At 54.2% G+C, this 26,048-nt stretch overlaps 1 protein-coding gene across 1 annotated transcript; it reads right to left on the minus strand.

Annotated features, from left to right (window-relative positions):
• Nucleotides 1-1,758: 1,758 nt before the first annotated feature.
• LOC120390196 (IgGFc-binding protein-like) lies at nt 1,759-22,788 on the minus strand. The gene is made up of 13 exons (XM_039512614.1): nt 22,659-22,788; nt 20,277-20,327; nt 18,091-19,323; nt 17,535-17,860; nt 16,151-16,727; nt 13,750-14,348; nt 11,261-11,780; nt 10,037-10,605; nt 8,817-9,360; nt 7,223-7,422; nt 4,880-5,257; nt 4,096-4,385; nt 1,759-1,866 (listed from the first exon to the last, which is right to left on the minus strand). Exons 1-13 carry the CDS (start codon nt 22,747-22,749, stop codon nt 1,806-1,808), a joined length of 5,439 nt encoding a protein of 1,812 aa, XP_039368548.1. The 5' UTR covers nt 22,750-22,788; the 3' UTR covers nt 1,759-1,805.
• Between the last annotated feature and the right edge of the window lie 3,260 nt (nt 22,789-26,048).

Genomic DNA, 26,048 nt, shown 5'->3' on the forward strand with positions numbered 1-26,048 from the left:
GAGAACCTCCACCAAGCTTCTACTCCAGCACACAGAGTCCTAGACAGATCAGAACCCCACTATGTCTGAACAGGGCCAACCATGCCGATACCTACCCTGCTGAGCCCATGGTATAAGTGATCATTTCACCTATTTATGTGGAACTATGGCAGAGTTCCTGATTCTTAGATGGCCATCAGCAGCATGAAGTCACCTTGACTGAAGGAAGCCCCAGGATAGATCTGGGATTCAAACCAGTACAGCCCACTGCCTTTCAGTCCAAAGCCATCTCAAAGCACTGCTAGGACAACTGTCACTGGCTGTCCAGGCTACAGAAGGAAACTGATGGATGTTTTTAGAAGGCAATCAATGAGTCTTTGCATCAGGCTGTGTTTCCATTGACTAAGCACAATAAGGCCTTAAACAACTTTTAGACACCACAGTAGGTCAAGTCTTAGTATCAGGAAGGGTTCTGGCAGCCCTAGGCACAACCCTAGCCATTTTGGTTCAAAATGGATGGGGGTGGGGGGAGGAAAAAAAAAAGACCCTGGCATGGGGAAGAATGGAGATAAGTGTGTGTGTGGGGGCACACACATGCTTCTATGGTGGAGGAGGATGACAGAGTCCCTCAGACAGAGGGGGATGGGAGAAGGAGCAGTGCGCTGAGCTCAGCCTCCATCTTCTGGAAGTTGAGATTCTCAGTTTGAGGGTTTGACACTTGAAGATCCCCGACTTATGCCCTAGAGCAGTGGTTTTCAGCTTCTCATTTGCAGCCCTGCTAAAAATCTTTGGAAATCTGAGACAGTCTGCAGCCCCCCACACTGAAAACCACTGCCGCCCTCAAGAGATTGAAAAAAAAAAAGTCTTACACGTGGGGAGGAAAAAAAGAGCCACTGAAGACAAAAAACACCAAGCCCCAAAGTGTAGCTTGTTCCTTAGTTTCTTCCCACCTCCCTGGGGTGGGAGAAAGAGGCTGAATAACTTAAAGGCTCCTGGCTCCCAGATCCTTCCTTCCCCTGTGCCCTACCCACTAGGCCTTTCTACCAAGAGGAGGGCATTACACAGGAAGTGAGCAAGGGGTGGAATCACCAGATCTAGTCTGCCCTCCTGTATGCATGTCAGGAGCCACCAGCACCTTAAAAAAAAAAAAAAAATCAGACCAGACCCATCTCTTACAATGCGCCTTCCTCTCCAACCCAGCCAACACGGAGAATGGAAAAGAAGCTGAGCATTGCCCCTGACTGCAAAGCTTTAGTTTTGGCTAAGATAGCCAGAGAGTCATTCCCCCTCAGTTTTCTTTTGAGAAAAAAAAAAGTTGCCAAAAGCCCCTAGATGTGTTTGACAGAGGCTCATTACTAGGCAGAAGCTGGAAAACCTCCACCAGCTGTATGGATGGTAGAGAAGGGTACTGAAGTTCAGAAACTCACCTTTCCATGAGGGTCTCATCTCTGGGCAACACAGCAGAGATCACCCTTTGCATGGTACATGGACACCCCAGTTCTCTGGTGTAAATCCAGAGTGACTCCCATTAGAGTCAGTGTAAATCTGGATGAGTCCCCTAAGATCTAGTTCACAGTATGTGACAGGCTTGGCGAGCACTATATATGGACCTGAACTTGCCTCAAAGTCAGGGCTGGCCCCAGTGTGAGGGATACTGTGCTGGGTGGCATCTGTTACCCGTGTTCGTGAATCATTCACTATTTCCTTGTATTAGGTCCTTATTGACAACACGGCCCTGGCACCTGAAGGTGACAGAGGAATACACAAGGGACCAGACTGTTCCAAGAGATTTCAGCTTTATTTTGTTACATTTGAACACTGAAGTCTTAGTCTGCAGCTCCGAGCCTCTGATCTGGACTGGACCCTCCAGTTAGGATTCTGCCACTGCTGGGACGGACAAACAAACAGGAATATAGATCAGTGGAGAGCAGTAGATCTGACATGGCTGGAACAAGTGGCCTCAGGAGGTGCCATAGCAGGTCAGTTGAGTCCCCATGCAAGTGGAAGCTTTTCTTATGCCTGGATTTGGAGCATGGCTCTAGTCCCAGTGCAACTTAGTTGCAGTCAGGATCATATTCTGTGTAGCCAGATTTCAAGGAGCACCACACCTAGCAGCCCCCCAACCCCATGAGAATTAAATAGAACCCAGGAATTCTGATGCCCAGTGCCCTCACCCATCCCCCGGCTCCAACCCACTCCCCTCCCAGAACTGGGGATAGAACCCTGGAGTCCTGGCTCCCAGATCCTTCCCTCCCCCTGCGCCCTACCCACTAGACCCTTCTACCAAGAGGAGGGGTAGGAACTAGTGGTAATGCCCGTTCAAGGCTGATGTGGAGGGCATTACACAGCAAGTTAACCAGGCACCAGTTGGTATTGGGTTGGGGTTGTAGGTCTCAGCTCCAGCTGTAGACACACGAGCCTGGGTCAGGGAGGAAGCCAGCAGCCAAGTGGCCCTCTGCTATATAAACATGGACAACACCCTCATCTAGTGGCTGGTCCACAGAGCCAGCTGGAGAAGTTGCTTCATAGATTTAAGGCCAGGAGGGACCGTGATGGCCCATCCAGTCTGAGCACCTGCATGGCACAGTCTGGATATCAGGCAGGGATCCTGTGCCCAGACCATAGCTTCTTAGGAAGGAGAAAGCCCAATGCACAGCTACAAACCAGGGAGTTACTGCGAGGTGGGTGCACTGCTGACAAGAAGCTGGGTGTAACAGGTCACAAATTGAATCTGGCCCAATGTGATGCAGTTGCAAACAAGGCTAATATCATTCTGGGGGTGTATTAACAGGAGGGTTGTAAGACAGACATGGGAGGTCACTGTCCTGCTCTGCTCAGCCAGAGTACTGTGTCCAGTTCTGGGCACCATGCTCCAGGAAAGAGGGAGCCAAACTGGACAGAGACCCGAGGAAAGCAACAAAAGATCAAAGGATTGGAAAACCTGACCTATGAGGAAAGGTTAAAACTGCACATGTTTAGTCTTGAGACAAGACTGAGTGGGGACCGGAGAACACAGCTGAAGGCTAAGGGCTGAGAGAGGACAGTGATCAATTAGTCTCCGTGTCCACTGAGAGGAGGACAAGCAATAATGGGACTTGAATAAAAATCTCCCTTCCTGCAGATAGTTAAGGAAACAAAAAATTAATTCTAAGGCAAGTTGGAAGCCTATTCCAGAGCTTAAGGGAGGTTGTGGGATCGCTGTCATTGGAGGTTTAAGGACAGGTTAGACCAGGGGAGGGCAAACTACGGCCTGGATCCAGCCCATCAGGGCTTTCAGTCCTGTCCACGGGATTGCCAACCCTGGGGTGCAGCACGGCAAAGGCAGGCTCCCTGTCTGCTCTGGCCCTGCTCCTGGAAGTGGCCTGCACCTTGTCCCTGTGGCTCCTAGGGGAGGGCAGAGGGCTCTGTGCATTGCCCCCACCTGCAGACACCGCCCCCCGCAGCTCCCATTAGCTGGGAACAGGAAATTGCAGCCAATGGGAGCTTTGGGCGTGATACCCACCGGCAAGGTCAGCGTGTGGCCGAGCTGCCTGCCCCACCCCACTCCCAGGAGCCCTGCTGGCCACTTCCGGGAGTGGCGCAGGGCCAGGATAATCAGGGAGCCTGCCTTACCAGAGCAGCTCTGGGGTGGCAGCAGAGCTAAGTGGTGCTGGGCTGGAGCCTGCACCTCCAACCCCTGCCCAGAGCCCCCTTCCACACTCCCTTTTGCACCCCAACCCCCTGCCCCAGCCCTACATTCATTGCCCTGCATACAATTTCCCTACCCAGATGTGGCTTTTGGGACAAAAAGTTTGCCCAGCCCTGGGTTAGATAAACCTAGGCCATCCCTGGCAGGTTTGCTTGGTCCTACCGCAGTGCACGGGCTGGACTGGGTGACCTCTTGGTCTCTTCCTATTTCTATGTTAGCCTCGCAGTGCCCCATCTGTACCACAGAGCACCAACAAAGAAACTAAGGGACTTGCCCAAAGTCACATGGAGCTTGTGGTAGAGCTGGGGAATTGAACCTGGGTCTGAGTCCCTGAAGACAGCCATCCTGCCTCTATAAGTAGCTTGTATAGCAGCCCTCTGTCATCCCCACCCCAGAGGGGATGGGTCACCCTGTTAGCTAGGACTTACCATGAAGAGGAGAAGTCCTCAGCTGCCCAGGAAGCCAGAACCTCCTGGGTGTTGGAGGCTGGTGTCCCTCCACGTGTCATCAAGTCATCCATGCTATCACCATTGAAGTTCCCACAAGCGCCACAGAGCTGAGCAGCATATGACCCATTTGCAATCACCTCCAGCACCCCAGTGGCATTGAGATGGACCTCCACTTTTTCCAGCCACTGGACCACAATGCCCTGCTGGGACCTGGTTAGAGACAGCTCAGCATTGATGGTGGTGGGTAGTGAGACCTCTTGGCCATTGACCTAACGGGGTAAGGAGAAGTAACAGATTAGAAGGTGGTTGCTCAGCTCTGGTCTCTAGAGTGTTGTAAGATGCCTTAGCATAGGGGGCTGGATTTGGGGTCCCTTCCAGTGCTTCACTTCTGATTCTCTAGATGTTGGCTGCTGTTGAGTTGCTTGCACCTTTGGAGACCAGATACCACAGTAAGTGGGCCCCAGTGACCTTGGTGCCCCAGTGACCTTGGTGCTCATGTAGGAGATCTTCCCTCACCATTCAGGTGAGCAGCTCATGCAGTAGTTTTCATGTGACTAGAGATGGCCTGCTAGTGTACTATTGCCATCTACTGGCTGGAAAAAGCTGTCCAGCCATGTTTCATAATCCCTATACTGCAGGGAGCCAGGTGATTTCCCTGATGCTAGAGTGGCTCGATCTGTGCATTTGGGATAAAGGCAATCTTAAATTACATCCCCATGGATCAAAGGGATCATCTAACCTGCCCTGCTGAGGCAGTCCTTACCCAGGCCATGCCCTCTGTGTCAGTGGCAATGAAGACCGCACTGAGGAACATGTACACTATGGCCACATGTCTGGCATCTGGCTGGCACTGCCAGCTCTCCAACACGATCCTGAACCAGCCCGTGGTGTTCTGCTCGCAGACCCTGCTCACATCATGGGCCCCACTGGTTGGGGCTGCTCCGGACAAGCCATCGAAGGTAGAGAGGAGCTGCCCAGGGGCCACCAGGCAGGGATGCCACTCTGCGTAGCAGCCTCGCACACCATTCCTCAGTCCGCAGGGCTTCCCGCTTGGGCACTGGTGAGGGGTGCAGGTCAGATTCCCCGAGGGCAGGCAGATGCACTGCAGGTTGCAGGAGGCAGAGAGGAGCGATTCTCCCAGCTGGAGAGAAGGGGAGAGTGGTAGAGGAGGGAATTGAAGGCAGGCTAGTGCCATCTACCTGCAGAGAGACCTAGTGCCAACCCAGGCAGAGCTAGCATAGCCTGTTGGGTTAGAGGGTTGCCTTTAACCCCATCTCCAGCAGGGCTGGCTTTGCCTAGAGCTATGCTAGGTGAGAAAACAGGCCAACACACCATTGCTTGGCTCCAGTCTGGGATCCTGAGGCCAGAAGGCAGCATCAGTTTCACCTACATGCCTTGGTCTTGGGCCCAACAACTGCAGTTAGACCAAAGTGAGTCAGTCCTCAGGAGGAGTGTGCACGCCACATGCAGAAGGCACCTCTGTTTCTCCTGTTGCCACTGCCCAGGAGATCCCAGGAGAATCTGTGCCCCTGGGGGCAGAGCAGGCTGCTAGCTGTGTACTGAGCTGTTGTAGTTAAAGAGGTGCCATTGGAAGGGGGTGGGATAACTCAGTGGTTTGAGCATTGGCCTGCTAAGCCCAGCGTTGAGAGTTCAATCCTTGAGGGGGCCATTTAGGGAACTGGGGTAACAACCCCCCCCACCTGTCTGGGGATTTGTCCTGCTTTGAGCAGGGGGTTGGACTAGATACCTCCTGAGGTCTCTTCCAATCCTGATATTCTATGATCTACAATGGAGAGTCTGGACTCAAGTCCCATTCTTCATACAGGCCTGCTCTAAACCTAGCTGAGAGGCTGACTAGGGGGTTATGGGGGGGTGGGGTTGGAGCAAGGACTCCTGGGTTCTATCCCTAGGTCTCACTTACAAAATTCTCCATTGCCTTCCTTGGGCAAGCTGCTTCCCTTCCATGCCTCATCTCTAAAATGGTGAAGCTTAACTACTTAATGGGGCTGTTGAGGCTAGCGTCTCAATAGATAAAATCCTCTAGCTTGTCAGCTTAGCCCAGCATCTCAAGAGCATTTTCCTTCATGAAAGGCTGGGTAGCTTCGGGAGGCTGTTCCAGAACCTCACTCTGATCAGCAACCTTCTCATTTCATGCCCAAACTGACTCCTGGCCCAAGAACAATGAGGCTTAACTGGCCAACGTTAATGAAATGTTGGCCAGTTCTCCCTGCCTGGCCTTCCCCACTGCCGTATGTATAGGCAGCAGTCAGATCCCCCTCTCAGCAAGCGTCTGGCCAAACAAACCAAGCCTTCTCGCTATCCCCCTATAGCCCTTCTCTGCACCCCACCCCCGTCTGAATGCATCTCTCGAGAGTGTGGGAACTAGAATGGTGCACAGTATTCTACATGCCATTGTCCAAGGCACTGATAAGACCAATCTATAGAAACAGATCCCAGCCACAGCATTTATTATAGAAGAGATCCTGCTGTTTAGCCTTTTCTATTCCCTTCCTCTCCTGTTAAAGCTAGTGATGTCACTCTTCTGTTCTCTCCCATCCCATACTTCAGTAGTGGCTGCTACTTGAGGAGTTTGGGGAGCAATAGTTGCTGTCAGGTCTTCCAGATCCTATTGGTAGGAGCAATGCCCATGGGTAGTCCAATAGACCTGTGTATTTAGACTGACTAGCACCACAATTAGGGCTGGTTGGCTATTCACTCCACCTTCCATATCAGAAAATCATTTGTCAAAAAAAACAAAAACAAAACAAAAGCCACACCCCAGATGTTCCGCAGAATTGACCAGACATTTTATCTGGGCGCAGGCTGCAGTGCCTCATGGGAGATGGAGTCCCAGTCCCACCAGTTGCACTACATCTCCCATGAGGCACCCACAGGTGGCCCCAGATTGAAGTCAGCTCAAACACTGATGTTCCCAGACTCATTCTGGTACTTCCTGTTTCCATGGAAGAGGTTGGTGGTTTTGGCCTCACCCAGCTTTTCCCATAGGATGAAGAGCACCATCAGCTCCCTCTCAGATTCCCAGCTGCAGCTCTGGGAAAGGCTGGGACACTGCCCCCATGGTGACAGCGCCATGTTTGTTCCCTACCTTGTAGGTGGTGCCGTTGCTGTAGCAGCTGCAGTTTCCTGGCCTTATGCAGGCCTGGCCGTCCCAGTAATAGCCCTCGTGGCACTCACAGCCTTCCATGCAGCCTCGCTGACACGGGACCCCAGCCTCCTTCGCCAGACAGGCCGCAGAGCACGGGTCCATGCACAGAGCATAGCGGCTGTTCTCAGGGCAGTCCAGGGCTAGGCGGAAGAAGCCAGAGGTACATCAGTCTGCAACTCTAGTGTACCAGGACATGCCACTGTACTGATTTCACCTGTTCCAGCCACAGGACTCTCCCTCCCAGAGCTAGGGACAGAACCCAGGAGCCCAGCTCCCACTCCCTGCCCACAGCTGGACATAGGACCCAGGAGTCCTGACACCCAGCTCCAACTACTAGGCAGCACTGTTAGCACCTACATTCATAACACCCAGCTCTTCTATAGCTCTGTTCATCCACAGATGTCAAGTCACTTCACAAAACAGGTCATGATCCCCATTGTACAGATGGGGAAACTGAGGCAGAGAAGAGCTATACCTGCCCAGCATCATTTGGCAAGTCAGTGACAGAGCTGGGAATAGGTCTTGGGTCTCCTGCATCCCAGAGCCCTATCCACTAGGCCACACTGCCACCCTTTTGGTGGTGCCTCACTGCCCAGGTTACTGGTGTGATATCAAGTGAATCCTTGCCAGCCTGAGCCAATAAACGCTTCCTCTACACTGCAGGAAGATTCTCTACACCAGAGTCTTTACTAGAGCGATCTCAAAGCCAGTTCTCCCCTGCATGGGCAAGTGTTGATCTAACCAACTTCAGAAAAAAGTTACATTAAAAAAAAAAACCTCTCCTATAGTTCAATTTGGCTTTTGTTGGACAGGAAACAGTTCTGATCAAGGCAGAAGCTTTGTGAAAGTGAACACTCAGGCCCCATATTTTTGATGCACATTTGACTGGCTCCATACAGGCATGTCTAGACTACAAAATTAAAAGTGGACCAACTTGCTGGTACAGCTGCATTTACATGAGTGGCTTCTTCCAATGTTGGAAGAAGGGATCACACCTCTTCACACCCCTGACACAGCTACACCTACACTTAACATGGCATCAGCACAGCTGCGGTGCTTTTATGAGGACTATGCTGATAGGAGAATGCTCCATCACTGTAGTTAATCCTCCTCCATCAGAGGCAGTAGCTATGTTGACAGAGAGGCTCTTGCTGTCTACATAGGGTATAAAAAAATCCACAGAGTAACATACTTCTGTTATAAGCCAGTAGTATAGGCCAGACCTTAGCCATGGCCTAATTCAGGGGGAGTTTAGAACATGTCACACCTTGCCTAGGTGAGCCGCAGAGGCCGTGTCTACACAGGTAAGCAATAGGGCTTGAACCCTGTGTCTCAGCTGGACTCAGGCTTGAGCCAGACTTGAAACCCTGGGCTTACACTGCTGTGTAGCACCATACCCAGAGATGGGACCTTCCTTTAGTCCTTGCCTGGGGAGAGGCCTCGCTGGTTCTGATCCGGCCGAGGAAGGGTTCCACTAACCCATTCCCTTTTGCCCACCCACCATCTAGTCCAGGGAAGGGGAGGGTGAACTCACAGCAGGAAGCCAGGTCCCTCCAGTGGCCAATTGCGACCCCGGCAGCTTGGCACATGGTTGCGTAGCTGGCCATCACACTGCAGCGTATGGCTGTGCTGTTCCCCAGGCAGACATCAGAGAGGCAGCTGTTGACGTAGGCCGTGGGTTCAACAGCAGAGTGGCAACTGCTGAATGGGCCGTCCCTGGCCAGCAGGAGGTGGCAATGTTGGCTTTCATGGCTGGAGCATGGGGGCTGCCAGCCCTCCCCTTCTGTGTAGCAGTCCTGTCCCACGCCAGCTCTCCAAGCAGAGGCAAAGGCAGATGCACTGCGGGAGACCGAGCCATCCAGCAGTGTGAAGTCATCACTTGACACACCATTGTAATTGCCACAGAGACCAGCCATGTGCCCCTGGTAAGGTCCCGGGATGCTGATCATTACAAGCGAGGCCCCATCATAGGCAACCTGGAGGCCGAAGTCAGTCTCCAGGCGGAGAATTCTGCCGTGCAGGAAGATGCGCACTGAGCCACTCAGATCCAGGGGCAGATAGCCCCACACGCCATCCACCTGGGGAGGAACAGGCACCGGTGCTCAGCAAGGCCATGGGCTATAAAAACCTCAACCCTCAGGTCACCAGCAGGGTCCAAATCTGAACTTCGGCACAGGCTGACCACTCGAGCTAGCAGGGGGCAGCTGTTCTTTGCGGGAGCAGCCACTATGAGCTATGGACATGGGCCCTAGTACTTGTGGTTGCCTTGGCCATCTCCTTGCTAGCCAAGGGTGTGTGTGTGTGTGGGGGGGAGAATATCAGTCTCTTCCCCCCCTCTCCCCAACATTATCTACAAGCTTAGCTGGTGGGAAGCCTCCTGCACCAGGTTTCGCAAACTCTCACTTCCTAGGCCTTCTGCTCCATCAGTTTTGTGGGGAGGGCATGCGTTGGACTGCTGGTATCTCAGCTAGGAATTAACCCCATTTTAGTGAGGGGGAACCCTGGGTCCCAGAGGGCTCAACCTCATTTCAGGGACCAGGCTGGAATTCCCACCCCCACAAGCTTGGGATAATCAGCCCATGCTCCCTTCCTAGAGTGGGACCCAGGAGTCCAATACCCTGTTCTGGCAGCAGCTCCCAGCCCCTTCCCAGACCAGGAAGAGAACCCAGGAATCCTGATCCCCTGCTCCAAGCCACTAGCCCCCCCTTCCATCCAAACCAGCATCAGAGCCCACAGAACATGCTTGTTACTCACCTGGATGGCTGCAGTGCCCCGGGACAAGGTAAGTCTATGGCCATAGACCCTGACCTCTGGCCATGTCTCCTGGTTAGCTCCTCTCAGCAGCCAGACAGCAAAGCTGGTCAGGTTACCTCCGGCCTGCATCTCAGCCAGGACATGGCTGCAGTTCCACCGGAGGATGAACGCTGTCTGGTCAAAGGAGATGATGTTGCTCCTGCCAAAGGCTGAGCAGGTCCTGAAGAGGGCAGGGTAGCAGCTTCGCACTCCTGCCTGGATGCTGCACTCCTCATGGGCCCTGCAGCTGTGGGGCTGGCATGCCACCCTCCCAGGGGCCTGGCAGCTGCACCTCTCCTCGCAGGCTGCTGTGTAGAAGGAGCTGCCCAGTGGCCAGTACAGTCCCTGGTGCAGGCAACCACAGCCTGCTGGGGGTACACACTGGTCCCCACTGAGCACATGGCCTGGGGTGCACTGACAGCCCTCCTGGCATGGCAGTGGGCAGGGGTGTGGGAGGGAGATATTGCAGCAGGTGGCAGGGCATGCCGCGGCACAGGGGTCATAGCGACTGTTTGGAGGGCAGTTGGGACCTGCAGGAAAGAGAGGCAGAGGGTTGGGTGAAGTCCACCCCAATAGCTTCAAGGATGCTGCCTGACCATCCCACCATGGGCCTGAGCCCACTGAGCCCAGGGCCTTTGACACTGGAGCCAGAGGGGCAACTGTTATCCCCACCCCCAGCCTCTTGTATGGCCAACAGCATCCCCCTGTAGCCACCGTGCCACCCTCTTCCAGCACTGGAGGGATCCACTGGTGTCAGGGGAGGTGGCTCTCTCGAGCTTCACCACCCCGTTGGGGGGCCTGCAGAGAAGAGCCACGGTTGTCTAGGTGGATATTGCTCAGACCCCTGTTCTTATCTCCAAAGATGAGCATTGCCCCTCCCCCAAAAAATGTACAGAGGCAGAGTCAGATCTGGGCTTGCCACTGATCCACCCATGTTCCCATCTGTTGTGCAATAACAGCACAGCTGGGAGGTGGATGCAGTGATCAGAACCTATATAATGGAGGGGAAGTCTGGATTCTATCCTCTTCCTGCTCCAGCCAGCCCATCACTTTCATGCTGTCATGTAGGTGGGAGGCTCTGGGCCACCCACTAACTGCCCAGCAACAAAATCCAGGCATCCTGGCTCCCAGCCCCTCTGCTCTACCCACCAGACCCCACTCCCAGATCCAGCTGTTCTCACTTACTGCAGAAGCTCCTGTTTCTCCACAGCCCGACAGGAACCCGAGCTTCTTGACAGGCGGCTGCATAAGCTGCCAGAGCACGACACAGAACAGTCTCATTCCCCTGGTGGGAGCAGAGGTCAGAGATGCAGGCCTGGAAATACCCGCTGGGGTCTATGGTGCTGTGGCACCACATGAAGGGCCCGTTCTCAGCCATCATCATGCCACAGCGGTCCCTGGCCCTGTATCTCTGAGCCCCTTTGCAAGCAGTGCAGTTCCCATAGCATGTGGCAGGGCCACACTCGGGGGCAGTGCCTTGCATGCCTCCAACTCCTGAGGCTGCTCCTCCGCTCCCAGACACGTTGCTGCACAGGCCACACACCCCGGCAACGTGGGCAGCAGGGAGGCTGAGCCGGAGCCGACTGTCCCAGTCGAAAGCAACTGTGAGGCCAAAGTCAGTCTTCACCAGCACATCCCAGCTGGTGCAGAAGACCACAAGCTGGTTCTTCAGGATATAGGGCAGGTGGACCAATATCCCATCCACCTGGAAGGTCAGAGGGACATGATTAGCTGCAGGGGTTGGGAGCAGAGGAATTCTGTTTGAAGGGCTTTTTCCTGCTTGTTGTAGGCCCCTTGCTTAGGACTAGCAGCTGCCAGGGCACCTCTCCAGCTGCCTAAAAACCCATCCTGTTTTGGTTCTCTAAGCCAGTTTTCTAGCATTTGCTGCCTGTGAAAAGTCTCAATGGTTTTTCTTCATTCTGATTTGGAATCAGACATTTTGGAGTTGCTCAGAATGGGAGAGCCTTTTCCTGCACAGCTCTAGCCAAGGCAATAAGGAGGTGCCTGCATGAGGCTTTGCCACTATTAGACAGCAGCATGTCCCAGCATGCTGGGCCAGCTGCCTGCACACAAATATGGCGACTGCAGCTGGAAGCCAGCCACACACAATGGAAATGAAGGTACAGATCTTAGAATGGCTTCCCCTGTAGGTGAAATTTGATTGCAATGTTTGTCACCAACAGAAGTTGGTCTAAAAGATTACCTTACCCATCATCACATGGAGACTAAAAACCAAGATTTGGAACAGACTAGGTGGGTGAGGTAATATTTTATTGGACCAATTTCTGCTGGAGAGCTCTGAAGCTCAACTGTCTCTCAGGTCTGGAGAAGGTAATCAGTGTCCAGCCAAGACATGTGGTGGGATAGACATATGAACCCCTTGTGCTTAAGTGTTGTAGGAAGGCACTTAACCCTCTGCAGTTGTAGGACAATGGAGGATTAGCAGGCAGCAGGGTGAATTTTAAGATTAATAGGCCATAAACCCCCATCTGCCAAGTCCATGGTGTTTAGCATCCAGCTGAACTATGGATTTAAGTTCCCAGGCTTGTCCCACCTTGTATTTAGCTTGGACACTCTGGTTACTGTCCCCAGAAGTGAAGTGCAACAGCTTGTCCCTTCCACCAAACAGAAGCTGAGCCAGTAAGAGCTATTACCTCACCTGACTCAAACAAAACCAAGACCTGATCCAGCCTAATAACTTGATGCAGGAATGACTGAGAAACTGGCTTGGGTTTGGAGGTCAGACCAGGTTAGCTGTGGTCCCTCCTGAATTTTAAGGCCAGAGCAACCAGGTGGGTTGTAGGTTTATGGGGTTCTTAAACAGGGGCAGGGGGCTCCAGGCAAAAGCACAAGGGCAAAAGGGCGGGGGGCAAAAGGGGGGGGCAAAAGGCTGGGGCCCCAGCTCTGCCGCTGCTGCCGAGGCCGAGCCGCGGCCGCCCTGGGGGGGGGGGGGGCGCTGGCGGCGGCGGCGGCTGGGCGCCTGTCCTGAGGTCGTGCCTGGAGGCCCGAGGGGACCTGCCGCAGGCATGACTGCCGGGCGGGGCGCCGCGCTGCGCGCTCGGCTCGGCTCGGCGCAGACATCCGCAGCGCAGAGCGCGCCGCCGCCGAGCCGAACGGACCCGCGCCGGAACTGCGCGAGCCAGGAGCAGCCGCCGGACCAGCAGTCCCCAGTGCAGTCATGCCCGGTGGAGGTCTGCTGCTGCGCTCCGGGCGGGGGCGCGCCCTCCGGGGCGGGCGCCCGCGCATGACCTGCTTGGGGCGGCCAAAAAGGTAGAGCCGCCCCTGTTCTTAAAACTGGATTAAGGTAGGGATTCTGTAGGACTGAGTCACAGGTCTAGTGACAAGATCAGCTGCTCAGCTTTAGTTGAAGCAGCTTTGAGGACTAATCAGAACATATGTCCTCACCCAGAGGTTATGAAAAACCCTACAATACAACCCACACCCCACAAGCAAACATTTCAGGTTTAGTCAAAAGTTGACTTTTTGGCTGTCAACTTTCCCATTCGATCCAACTTCTATACAAAAGATTGTAAGGTTGAAGTTGATTTTGACAAGGAAATGTTTTGATCCACTTGTCTTGCAGGAAGGTTGTTTTCATTCCATTCCAAAACTCTGAAGTCAATTCCTGCCCATCCTCCCCAGTGGGAAATCCAGTTTCTGCCCTATCTACTCACCAGGACTGCCCTGCTCTGCTGCTTGCTCAGGGAGATAACCTTATCATACACCCCAATCTCAACAGACTTGGTGGCAGTGCCAAGTGGGCTCATGCCAGGGTGAGTGTGGATTTGGATGTAGAAGGGGACCATGCCAGAGAAGACATCATCAGAACAGGATCCAGCCAACTGGTAGCTGCAACTACCCTGGTATTCAAAGCTGTGCCCATCGAAAGTGACGTAGTGATAGTCCCCGTAAGCCAGGCAAGATAGATAAGGAAGAGGATGACAGTCCCATGCCCCATCCACCAGCTGGCAGCTCTCCTGTGCTCCACAGCTGGCATTGTGGCATTCCATCTCCCCTGTGTCCTCCTGGCAGGTGCAGATGCTCCGGCAAAACTCCCCCCAGATCTTTCCTGCCTCCAGAAAACGTCCCTCTAGGGCACAGCCACACTCTCCATGGGGGACACAGGCTGCAGCACGCTGGACAAAGCCATTCAGGCAGATGCAGGTCTCCTGGCAGGGGGCAGGACACTTGTCTGGGGCAGAGAGATTGGAACATGCTGCTGGACAGGCAGAGGCGCAGGTCTGGAGGCGGCTGTGTGGGGGGCACTGGAGCACTGAAACGAGAAAGGACAAGGCAATTGGAGGAGGAGGAAGAGAAGAAGCAACAGCCATCAGCTGCTAGTAGGAAATGGCCTTGTCTAGTAGAGACCACCTCTCCCAGCTTGTGGGGTTCAGATGGTGAGAACTTAGGGACACCACCCACATCTCCTACAGGGCCAGAACTGAGCCTTTGACAGCACAGGCCTCTAGTGTGCTATGGAGCAACTCCACCAGCTAACAGCAATAGCAGGCTCTTATCTCAGTCTCTAGGAGAGGGACATGACCCTTGGAAACCTGAGGGCAAACCTTGCTCTCCATTCTGCAGTCCCAGAGGGTTCATGTACTGATTCTCCAGCACCCTCTTCCCCCCCTTTCACTCCCCCCCCCCCCGGTATTCACAGAATTATAGGCCTGCCCTTGTTTGACAGCCAATCAATTGTGAGATCCACATAGTCACCATGCTGCTTCCACAGGTCAGCTGAGTTTCCCAGGCGAGAACAGCCAGATCCTCCTGCCCGAGCAGCAGAGGCCCCACCACTTCAGCTAGAGCAGAGGTCACCCACAATCTAGACCCACAATCAAGCTGCTCCATTTCAACCCACTTCACTAGCTAGCAGCCTACCCAGGGTTATCCCCAGATGGAAGCAGAGAGAGGGCCAGCCTGTGGTCACCCAGCAAAGTGGAAACAGGGATAGAACCCTGCTCCCCGCAGGGAGGCTGGTTCACACTCCCACCTATAGGAGGATTTAAATTTCACATAGGACAAGAGGCATCTGGGTTTAGTCATCCCCTTAAGGCAATACCAGTTTTGCATCCCAGTGGAGTGGGGCTGACAGGACACCAGCCATTACTGGCTGGTAGAGAAGACAGCTGGGAGCCCGGACTCCTGGGTTCCATCCCCAGCTCTGGGAGGGGTGCGGGAGCTGGTGGGTTACAAGGGGGGCCCCCATGGCTGGAAGCCAACACTTCTAGTTTCTAACCCTGGCTCTGGGAAAGGAGTAGGGTCTAGCACAGGGGTGGGCAAACCACAGCCCACGGGCTGGATCCAGCCCACCAGCCATTTTAATCTGGCCCTCTAGCTCCTGCTGGGGAGTGGGGTCTGGGGCTTGCCCAGCTCCAATGCTTCAGCTGGGGAGTAGGGTTGGGGGCTGCTCCACGCAGCTCCCAGAAGCAGCAGCAGCATGACCCCACTCCAGCTCCTACATGTAGGAGCAGCCAGAGGCTCCACTCTGCATGCTGCCCCCACAGCTCCCATTGGCTGCAGTTCCTGGCCAATGGGAGCTGTGGGGGAAGTGCCTGTGAAATGGGGCAGCATGCAGAGCCACCTGGCTGCACCTCCGTGTACGAGCTGGAGAAGGGACATGTTGCTGCTTCTGGGAGCCACTTGAGGGCAGCACCACCCAGAGCCTGCACCCCTGAGCCTCTCCTTGTGCCCCAACCCTGATCTCCCTCCTGCCATCCAAACCCCTTGGTCCCAGCCCAGAGCCCCATCCTGTACCCAAACTCCTCATCTCTAGCCCCATGCTGGAGCCTGCTCCTCCAAGCAGAGCCCTCACTCCCTCCTGCTCCCAAAATTGGGGTTGAGATGCATTCATGACCTGCCATACAATTTCTATTCCCAGATGTGGCCCTCAGTTCCCTTCCCCCCCCCACAAAAAAAAGTTTGTCCACCCCTGGTCTAGCAGTTGATCCAGGACTCCTGGCACTTTGATGGAGGCGCTCCAGGCTCAGTGAGCTCCCTGGGTAGCAGGTGTTATGGGAGTGTAGCATATTGCCAGCTGCTGGCAGTGAGTCCTCACACACACGGGATACTCACTGCAGTGCGATGCCTCCCGCCAGCCATCCAGGGTGACTCCCTCAGCCTGGCACACAGCAGCATAGGCTGCCAGAGCTGGGCACAGGGACTTCTGGGCTCCATCACTCATGCACAGGTCATACAGGCAGCTTTCATAGAACTCCTGGGGGGGAACCACCAGATGGCAGGGGCCAAAGGGTCCCTCTGTAGCTCTAACTATGCCACACAACTCCTGGCCTCCAAGCAGAGTGGAGACATTGGTAGAGAGGCAGCTACGGCATCGCCCCATGCATTTGCTCCAGCAGGGCCGCTCCTTCCCACCAGGCACCCTCCAGGTGTTGCCAAAGGCAACAGCATCTGGAGCCTGAGCGCCCCCTGGTGTAACCGAGTCATCACTGGCATTGCCATTGCTGTTCCCACACATGCCCTGGACCAGCCCGTGGTAGCTGCTGGGAATGCTGATGGTTATGTGGTGCGGCTGACTGAGGAGGACTCGCAAGCCAAAGCTTGTCTTGAGAACACTGGACTCGCCGTGCTGGGAGACCCGGACCTTCCCTCCTTCCACGGAGACAGGCAGGGGCTGACGCTGGTGGTTGACCTAAGGACAGCAAAAGCCGAGCAGTCAGGAGGCGTCATGGAACTCTGGAAGGACTCCCACCATCAGCCGCACTGGTACTGGGGTGGGGTCTCAGCTCATCCAGTATCAGCTGACCCAACCCATGAAAGCCCAGTCTCTCCCCAGCCCAGGGGAGCCTGGGACATGGACACTTGGCATTAGGGGATGCTGAGAGTCAGGGCCATGTTCCCACCTCGAGAGCCCAGCATGAGGGGGAACCCCCTGGTGCTGGACAAGCAGCTGGGTAGTTGGTCTACAGTGGGAGGACCATAGGGTGCTGATCAGCACCCAGCTGCCACCAGCTCAGAAGTGCAATGCTCAGACCCAGTAGGTCCAGAAAGGGTAGGGTGACCAGACAGCAAATGTGAAAAACTGGGACAGAGGGTGGGGGTAATAGGAGCCTAAATAAGAAAGAGACCCAAAAATCAGGACTGTCCCTATAAAATTGGGACATCTGGTCACCCTAAAAAAGGGACTGGAGCTCTTGCAGAGATGCCCCTGTATCTGCTTGCACAGGTGGTGCTGCCTCCACAGCAAGGTATGCAACAGCACCCCACCCCTCTAGTGGGACACTGGGATCTGTACTGAGGGGAGAGCACCATCTGCCAAGCTTCCCCCGCCCCACCTTGCAGCATGCCCCCCCCCAGCACCATGTCAGTACTGACAAGGAGAGCAGCCCCACCCTGCAGAACCTGGAGTGGGCTTGATTTCTCCCATCTAAAACCTAGCCAAGCCCAGCATCCCCCATGCAGCAGAGTTGCCAGCCCTGTGCACCCCTGGAGAACTCACCCAGGCATGACTTGCATCCAGCCCCATTAGCTCAACCACAAGCTCATCATCAGGCAGTTCCAGCATCACCAGGGATGGCAGGCCAGCCAAGCCCTTCCGGGAAGTCACAGTGAAAGCTGGTAGCCTCTGGCTGAGTCCATCTGTCCGGACCAAGATGACTGTGCAGCGCCCAGGGAACTCGTAGCTCTGCCCATCAAACGTGCGGTAGTGGGAGTAGCCAGAGACCCAGCAAGTTCTGCTGGAGGTTGCATAACAGAATGCTTCACCACTGGTCACCTTGCATCTCTCCTCTGGTCTGCATTGCATGGAGCTACAAGGGCCCAAGACTAGAGGGATGAGAAGAGGGTTGAGGGATAGTGGCCCTTGTTAAACATTGATCCCTTAGTGTGCTGGGCACCAGGACTCCTGGGTTCTATTCCTGGCCATTACCCTAGTCTGTCTCTTGGATATTGAGCCATCGGGAGCAGAACTGATTTGGCCAAGGTCTGGACTAGATCCCAGGAGTCCAGACTCCCAGCTGCCCACCCTCCCAGCAGCAGACCCATCAGCAACCCACCTTTGTCGAGACACACTGCCGTGGAGCTGTAGCCATTCATGTGTGATATCCCCACACTGGTCAGCCCGAAGGGGGCATGGGGATGAGCCACGATGTTGTAGCCAGAGTCTGGGGGCAGCACCATTCCAGCCCAGGAAAAGCTGGTGTTGGCAATGCTGTGCCAGTCCAATGGGGGCATCTGCTTGCCATTGTATGATAGCCCAGAGACAGCAGAGGTCAGCACGACGAGGAGAACATAGCTGGTGAAGTAGGGGTGGGAGATGGCCAGGTAGGATGTACAGTAGCTCCCAGCTGCTGGCACGTTGAGCAGGAATGGGTCAAAGGAGAAGTTGCCCAGCAGCCTGGCCCCAGTACTAAAGAAGAAGACCTGGACACCTGCTGTGCTAGTGATATACAGCGCCTGAGCCTCCCCAACCCACTGCTCCACCACGTGCCCTCTGGTCATGTTCGTGACCTGGACGTTGGCTCCCCTGTGGACAGTGACTTCTGTTTGCTGGGCTGCTGTGATGTACACCAGGTCGTAATGGGGTTGGAAGGGCAGGGGTGGCACCAGGAAGGAGCTGCCCCAGCTAGGCACTGGCAGCAACTGCTGGAAGACATGGTTGCACTGGCTGTTCCGCTGGGCACACGTGTTGCCAGATAAGACAGCTACAGGTCTCTGTGCTACCACGCGGCTGCCTGAGAGGTCGTCTTTACTTTGGAGCTGCACAGCAGATAGCTCCCTCATGGAGAGACGGAGCCTGGTCCTGGCCCGGTATCGGATGTTCTCAAATATCACTGAGCCCTTCAGGTAGATGTCCACCAAGTTGGGTTGGCCATGGTTGACAATGGCCATTTCCTTGAACGCTACATCTGGCTCCCCAGATGGGGTGAAGACGTAATACTCCTGGCCCCACTCCCGCACTGGGTACAGAATAGAGGCAGCTGTCGTGTAGAGCTTGTCATTGAAGGCTACAACCGAGACCTCCTTATCTGCCACCACCAGAACTGTGTGGTTGGTCCTGGAGCTGCGTAGCATCTCTGTGTAGGAGGGAAGCTGGATGGAGACTGGTTCCCCTGGCTGGAGCAGCAGCCGGCTGTGGAAGGAGGAGCTACTCACTGTGATGTCAACTGTGGTGTTAGGCGAGTAGCTGGCAATGTGCAGTTCCAGGTTGGGCAGGCCGTAGGAAGAGACAAAGTTCTGCATGAAAACAGTGACGAACTCCTTGCCCAGTGGGTCTGCCGAGCAAGGACCTGGAGGGAGGTGAATTGGGTCTGTTACTGGGGTAAAGTTCCTCCCTGCCCTATACAGGGGCCTAGCAGGAAAAGAGTAGAGCCCGATAGACATAATGTGGGTCATTGGCAGGGTTTTGATGAGAGCTGGTAACGTTCTCAGCTAATTGAGAAAGGGTTCTGAAATCTGACAATGTGTGTCAAATTGACCTGAAAACTGATTTTTCTTCCTTCCCAGAAGAGGCAAAGTGTCATTTAATTTCAAAATTTTGCCAATTTTTAAAGCCAAAGAGGATGAAAGACCCTAGTGCTGGTCAAACTGAAAAGACAAACGTAGACCTTGTTTTGAGGCAACCTAAATGTTTTGACCAATTCAAAGTTGAACTGAAGTTTTTTTTATTTCAAGTTGATTTTGATTTGAATCCAATTGGATCTCTCAGTTTGGTTCCCAAACAATAAAAAAAACCTATTGACTCAACTCTATCAATTCAGACCTAATAGCCACAACCTGGACCTCTAGGACTTAGAGGGGATTAACTCCACTAGCCAGCAGCAGTAGACTGTTCACTTTGGCTGGCTCTGAGGGGGAGGCACACGGCCTTTTGCAATATGCTCCATTAGCTTAGGGGAGGCCGTGTGGCCCAGTGAATAAGGTTGAGAATCAGTTCACCTGGGTTCTCTTCCCAGTTCTGCTGGTGACCATGGGTAGAGTCACTGCCCTGTCTAGGGTTTTTATTAAGCTCAGACTGTAGCAGCAGAAATCCATGTGCTCAAAATGTTATGGTGGTTACAACCCTGTCACTGCTCAGCAGCGAGTGAAATAGGACCTGGCTCACTTAAACGAAAACCACCACGAGATGTTACACTGTAGGGACCATGATACAGCTGAGCAGGCCCAGGCTTGTCCTCTCCAGTGGAGGCACTAGCCCGTTCATTAGCACACTTAACGAGTCAGTTTCAGACCCTTTACTCACCCAATAGCAAAGCCAGGATAAGCCACAGTAACAGTCTTTTGGCTGGCACGTCTGGAAGACAAGAACATTAAATCCAGTAGGGCCAACAGCTAACGGTGTCTGTGCCACCCCATTACCATAGCACTGGGCCACCTCACCTTCCTTAGTGTCTGTATCCCCACAACCCCCCTGGGGGAGGCAGGGCAGTAATATTTGTACTGTTCTACAGATGGCAAAGGGAGACAGACTGACTTGCCCAAGAAGGCAGTGGCAGATGAGGTCTGCCAAGTCTTCAACTACTGTCCTAGCCCCTGGGCCAGCCTGGATTTCCAGGCATGGCTAGCAGTTCTGGGGGAACAGTTCCAGAAGAGGCACAGAAAAAACCCAAACCCCATAAAAGTCTGAAATTGGGCACCAAAAAACCCAAGCCTATCAAGAGAAGTTTGCCCCCCCCTTCCACTTTATTTACAGAGAGGTCTGGGGGGGTGCTCTGGTACCACCATCTTGCCTGCCTCCACCCACATCTGCCCTGCCAAAAGTAGTAAGGCCTCAGAGTTCAGGCACTTTGGGAAGTTGTGACTTTTGCGCCTCCTCCTATAAGCAGCCACTTCCTGGGCACAGCTGGGTCCAGAGTAACCATGGCTACTAGCATTACACAATGCACCAGGTCTTGTTAGGTACAGTAACTCCTCACTTAAAGTCATCCCAGTTAACATTGTTTTGTTACTGATCAGTTAGGGAAGATGCTCATTTAAAGTTGTGCAATGCTCCCTTCTAACATGCAGCCACCTGCCTTGTCCACTGCTTGCAGGAAGAGCAGCTTGTTATAGTTAGCTGGTGGGGGCTTGAACCAGCAGCCCCCCCTCCCCCTCCCATCAGCTCCCCTAAGTTCCCTGCACAGCAGCCACCCAGCAGGCTACTAATTGCCAGCAGTTCAGCTGTCCCTCCCCCCACTGCCATGTGCGGCTCCTGCCCTCTGCCTTGGAGACTCCTGCTTGCTGTGCAGGGGAGTGGGAGAGAGAGAAGAAGGGGGCTAATGTCAGGGTGCACCCTGCTTACCCCATCTCCATAGAACAGGGGGACAAATGACAAAGCTCAAGACAGAGGAAGCTTCCTGGCAGCAGCTGCATCTTAGCTTGCTGATTAATTTAACAAGGCAATGTACTTAAGTGCAGTCAGCATACTTAAAGGGGAAATGCACATCTCTCTCACACACAGTGTGGGTCTCCCCTCCCTCCATTCATGCTGCCTTGTAGAGTGTGAGGCTACATTAACAATGAGTTAAGCCTTGAGGGCTCAGCCAAATGCTAGTTCACCATTTAGCAGTAAGGCATTCCCTGGGAAATATCCTACCCTCTGACTCCACCACCTCAACCAAGCTTCACAATCACCATTGCTGTGTACAGTATTCAATTGTTTAAAACTTAGAGCATGTATATCTCTCTAGCTCATCTGGCAAAAAGAAAATTTTCCCTGGAACCTACCCCCACCCCAATTTACATGAATTCTTATGGGGAAATTGGATTTGCTTAAAGTCTCATTTTTCAGGACCATAACTACAGCATTAGTGAGGAGTTACTGTACACTCCCAGCTTCCACTGCTCAGAACACAGCAAGCACCACTAGAAGGCTCACAAGTTATTTAAAGCAGGGGGTTCTCAAACTGGGGGTTGTTACACAGGGAGTCATGAGCTGTCAACCTCCACCCCAAACCCCACTTGTCTCCAGCATGTATAATGGTGTTAAATATATATAAAATAAGTGTGTTTAATTTATAAGGGGGGTCGTCACACACAGAGGCTTGCTGTGTGAAAGGGGTCACTAGTAAAAAAGTTTGAGACCCACTGATTTAAAGGGATACCAGCCTAGGACATTGGGCTAGAACTCTGGAGACCTGGGTGATCTTGGGCAAACCCCTTCCCTCAGTTCTCTCCACCGCCCCCCGGAGGGCACCTGGAGATCAATGGGTGAAGAGCCAGGTGTTATCGCTCTCTCCCTCCCTCCCCCATCATAGCAGGGTCAGCACAGAAAACCCATTAGAGGGAATCCAGACCCCCTGCCTAGAGATGTTTCCCCCACTTCTGAGTGACATTTCACAGCAGGAGCCGCTGATCTGCAGTGGGGAGAAAGGGGCAGCCATTACCATTAGCCAGAGCAGTCCCCTTCATACCACATGGTAGTTGCGTCTGATGAAATGGGCTGTAGCCCACGAAAGCTTATGCTCAAATAAATGTGTTAGTCTCTAAGGTGCCACAAGGAGTCTTGTTCTTTTTACAGTAGTTGCTGTGTCCCACCCCCAGGGCTCTCCCAGAGCAGAACCATGACAGCCCCCCCTGCCCCAGCTAGGCCCCTCACCTCCCAGCCCCATAAGCATCACAGAGTCCCCTTCCCCCAACTATTTACCTGCATAAGCTGGAGGAACCCCAGGCTGGCCCCACACAGAGCCATCCTTTACCCAAGCCCCAGGGGGCAGTATCTTCCTTCCCCAATCCATTGCTAGAGCAAGCCTGGAGCATAAAGGCTTGGGCCTGGTCCTGGGTGTATTTAACCCTCCCCAAACACTAGCCTGATTGGCTGAATCCTGATGGGAGTGGAGTGAAGCTGGGCAGCCCAAGACCAAACAGGTGGCAGCTGGAGGCCCTTATGGCCAAGGCTGATTACAGAGTGTTTTGGCCATTAGCTACGTGGAGGCAGATAGAGGCAGCCACACTTGCCCACTAGGGTCTCAGCAAAAAATCACACCCCCTTGTCCCACTGCCTAGGTATTTGTGTAACGCACAGGGGAAACTGAGGCATACACAGTACTCATGCAGAACATTACTTCCCACTGTGTCACAGGCCTGCAGGGGACGATCAGAGGGAATGTGCAGATCTTGGTGAGATAAATCGAAACCCAAAATATTTTCATTTGGAAATGTTGCTGTTGGAGTCCAGCTGCCTCATGAATGCTAGCGAGACCAGGAGGGGGAGGTACCAGCTTTTACTGGAGCAGCCTCTGTGGAAGAAAGGGACAGAGAAAGATCCCAAGGGAAGGGACATTGAGAAGTCATCTCGTTCAGCCCCCCTGCCCTGAGCCAGCTCTGACGGGTCTAGGGATGTGCAAACTCTTCTGAAAACCTCCAGTGACAGGGATTCCACACCCGCCCTTGGTCCCCTGTGTGACGCTGGCAGCCCAGGGGTCAGCTCATGCCCAGGGGCCCATGGGGAACGCTGACAAATGCCCTGCTGGAGCCAGTCTGGCTCACCTGTATGGTTAAAATGGGCATTTAGAGCTCTACGCATGTGTTCAGTGTTGAGGCTTGATGGACTGCTTGTGAGTTGCTGCCTGCCTTAATCTCACCTATAACATCTGCTTTCCATACTGTAAGGCAGCAGTTCTCAACTGGGGGTCCACGAGCCAGTTTCTGTGGGGACCCGCAGCTGAAGCCCAGAGCCCTGGTGCCTCCACGGGGCTGAGGCCAAGAGCTGTGGGGCTGAAGCCCAGAGCCCCATTGCCCCTGTGGGTCTGAAGCCTGGAGCTCTGAGCCCCAGCACCTCCCACAGGGCTAAAGCCCCAAGCCCTGGTGCCCCTGTGAGGCTGAAGCCCCGAGCCCTGGTGCCCCCCACAGAGCTGAAGCCCAGAGCTGCAGGGCTGAAGCCTGGAGTCCTGAGCCCCCTGCCCCCCACAGGGCAGGAGCCCCAAGCCCTGGTGCCCCCCATGGGGCAGGAGCCTTGATCCATGGTGCCCCCATGGGGCTGAAGCCTGGAGCTCTGAGCCCCAGCACCTCCCACAGGGCTGAACCCCGGAGCCCTGGTGGCCCCTGCAGGGCTGAACCCCAGAGCCCTGGTGCCCCCTGCAGGGCTGAACCCCAGAGCCCTGGTGCCCCCTGCAGGGCTGAACCCCGGAGCCCTGGTGCCCCCTGCAGGGCTGAAGCCCCGAGCCCTGGTGCCCCTCGCTGGGCTGAACCCCGGAGCCCTGGTGCCCCCTGCAGGGCTGAAGCCCGGAGCCCTGGTGCCCCCTGCAGGGCTGAAGCCCGGAGCCCTGGTGCCCCCTGCAGGGCTGAAGCCCCGAGCCCTGGTGCCCCCTGCAGGGCTGAAGCCCCGAGCCCTGGTGCCCCCTGCAGGGCTGAAGCCCGGAGCCCTGGTGCCCCCTGCAGGGCTGAAGCCCGGAGCCCTGGTGCCCCCTGCAGGGCTGAAGCCTGGAGCTCTGGTGCCATGTCCCACTGCCTTGGGCTTCAGCTTCAGCCCCTGGCAGCAGGGGTCAGCTTCAATCCCATGAAACTTCTCCCAGCCCAGCCTATGTGGGCTGTGGGCACGTGCAGCAGGCACAGCTCTGCTCACTAGGGTGGTGGGGCACAGGGTTCAGCCCCAGGAGGTGGGGCTCAGGCTTCGGCATCAGCCCCTGGGGTGGGGACCACCCAGCCTGTAGGTCATTCTCAACACCTTCCCATCCAGCGCTGGGTCCATCCCCACAGATGGTCACATGAGATGACTCCAGCTCCCCTTGGGTTCTGCCCTGGGCCCAGTGAGTCTAATGCCTGCAGGTTCTGTAGCTCCATTTACCAGGTGGAAAGGAGGGAGCTATGAGTTCAGTGAGAGCAGGACAAGTTACACAGCACAGGAAAAATAGCTGTGAACATGAACAATAAATATCTGATACAGATACACCTCTACCCCGATATAACGCTGTTCTCGGGAGCCAAAAAATCTTGCCGCGTTATAGGTGAAACTCCCGGAGTGTTGCTTTACCACGTTATATCTGAATTGGTGTTATATCGGGTTGTGTTATATCGGGGTAGAGGTGTACATTTTTAATTCAACCATCAGCTTCGAAACAACCAACCCCCCATAAGGTGATGACAGCGAACTGCCTTCAACAAGTTCAGCCACCCTAAGGACTGGAGAGCCGCCTGGAGGTGGTGTGCGTAAGAAACATAAACCCGTTAATAACCTTGCAACATTTAGGAGATATGAAGACAGCTGTTTGCATTGCGGGTTTTATTTGTTCTGGAAGTGGAGATAAACTTCAATCGCAGTGTGTAATTTGTGCACAAGTACTGTCCAATGAATGTTTGAAACCCTGCAAATTGCAGAGAAATTTCATTAGAAGACATGACATCTGTAAGTACAAGCACCATTCATTTTTTGAGCAAAAGGCCAGGGAACTTTTTGATACTAAAGCGGTGATGAAATCCACAACTACTGCAGATAAAAAGCTTTTATGGTCATCATCCTACACAGTGGAGCAGAAAATTGCTAAAACAAAAAAATAATGTATGATTGCTGAGACGTTGATAATGCCATGTGCTATTGAAATAACAAAGGAAGTGTTTTGAGAGGAGAAGGCCAAGGCTAAAATTACCGATGTCAAATGACACTGTCGAACGATGGATCACTTCTATGTCAGAAGAGAGTTTCTCAGTTCATTGATCTGTAGGGTGACCAGGTGTCTGGCTTTCGCCAGGAACACCGGGTCGAAAAGGGACCCTGGCGGCTTCGGTCGGCACGCTGGCGAGGCCGTTAAAAGTCCAATCGGCAGTGCTGCAGAGCCAAGGCAGTCTACTCCCTACCTGTCCCGGGGCACCGTGCTGCACCCTGGAAGTGGCCAGCAGGTCTGGCTCCTAGGTGGGGGGCCAATGGAGTTCTGTGCTCTGCCCCCTCCCTGAGCACCAGTTCCACAGTTCCTGGCCAATGGGACCTGCGGGGGCGGTTCCTGCGGGTGATAGCAGCATGCGCTGCAGAGCCTCCTGCCCCCCCCACCTAGGAGTCGGACCTGCTGGCTGCTTCTGGGGTGTAGTGTGGTGCCCCAGGACA

The sequence above is a fragment of the Mauremys reevesii genome, linkage group 24 (genome assembly GCF_016161935.1).
Source record: "Mauremys reevesii isolate NIE-2019 linkage group 24, ASM1616193v1, whole genome shotgun sequence".
Lineage (NCBI taxonomy): Eukaryota > Metazoa > Chordata > Testudines > Geoemydidae > Mauremys > Mauremys reevesii.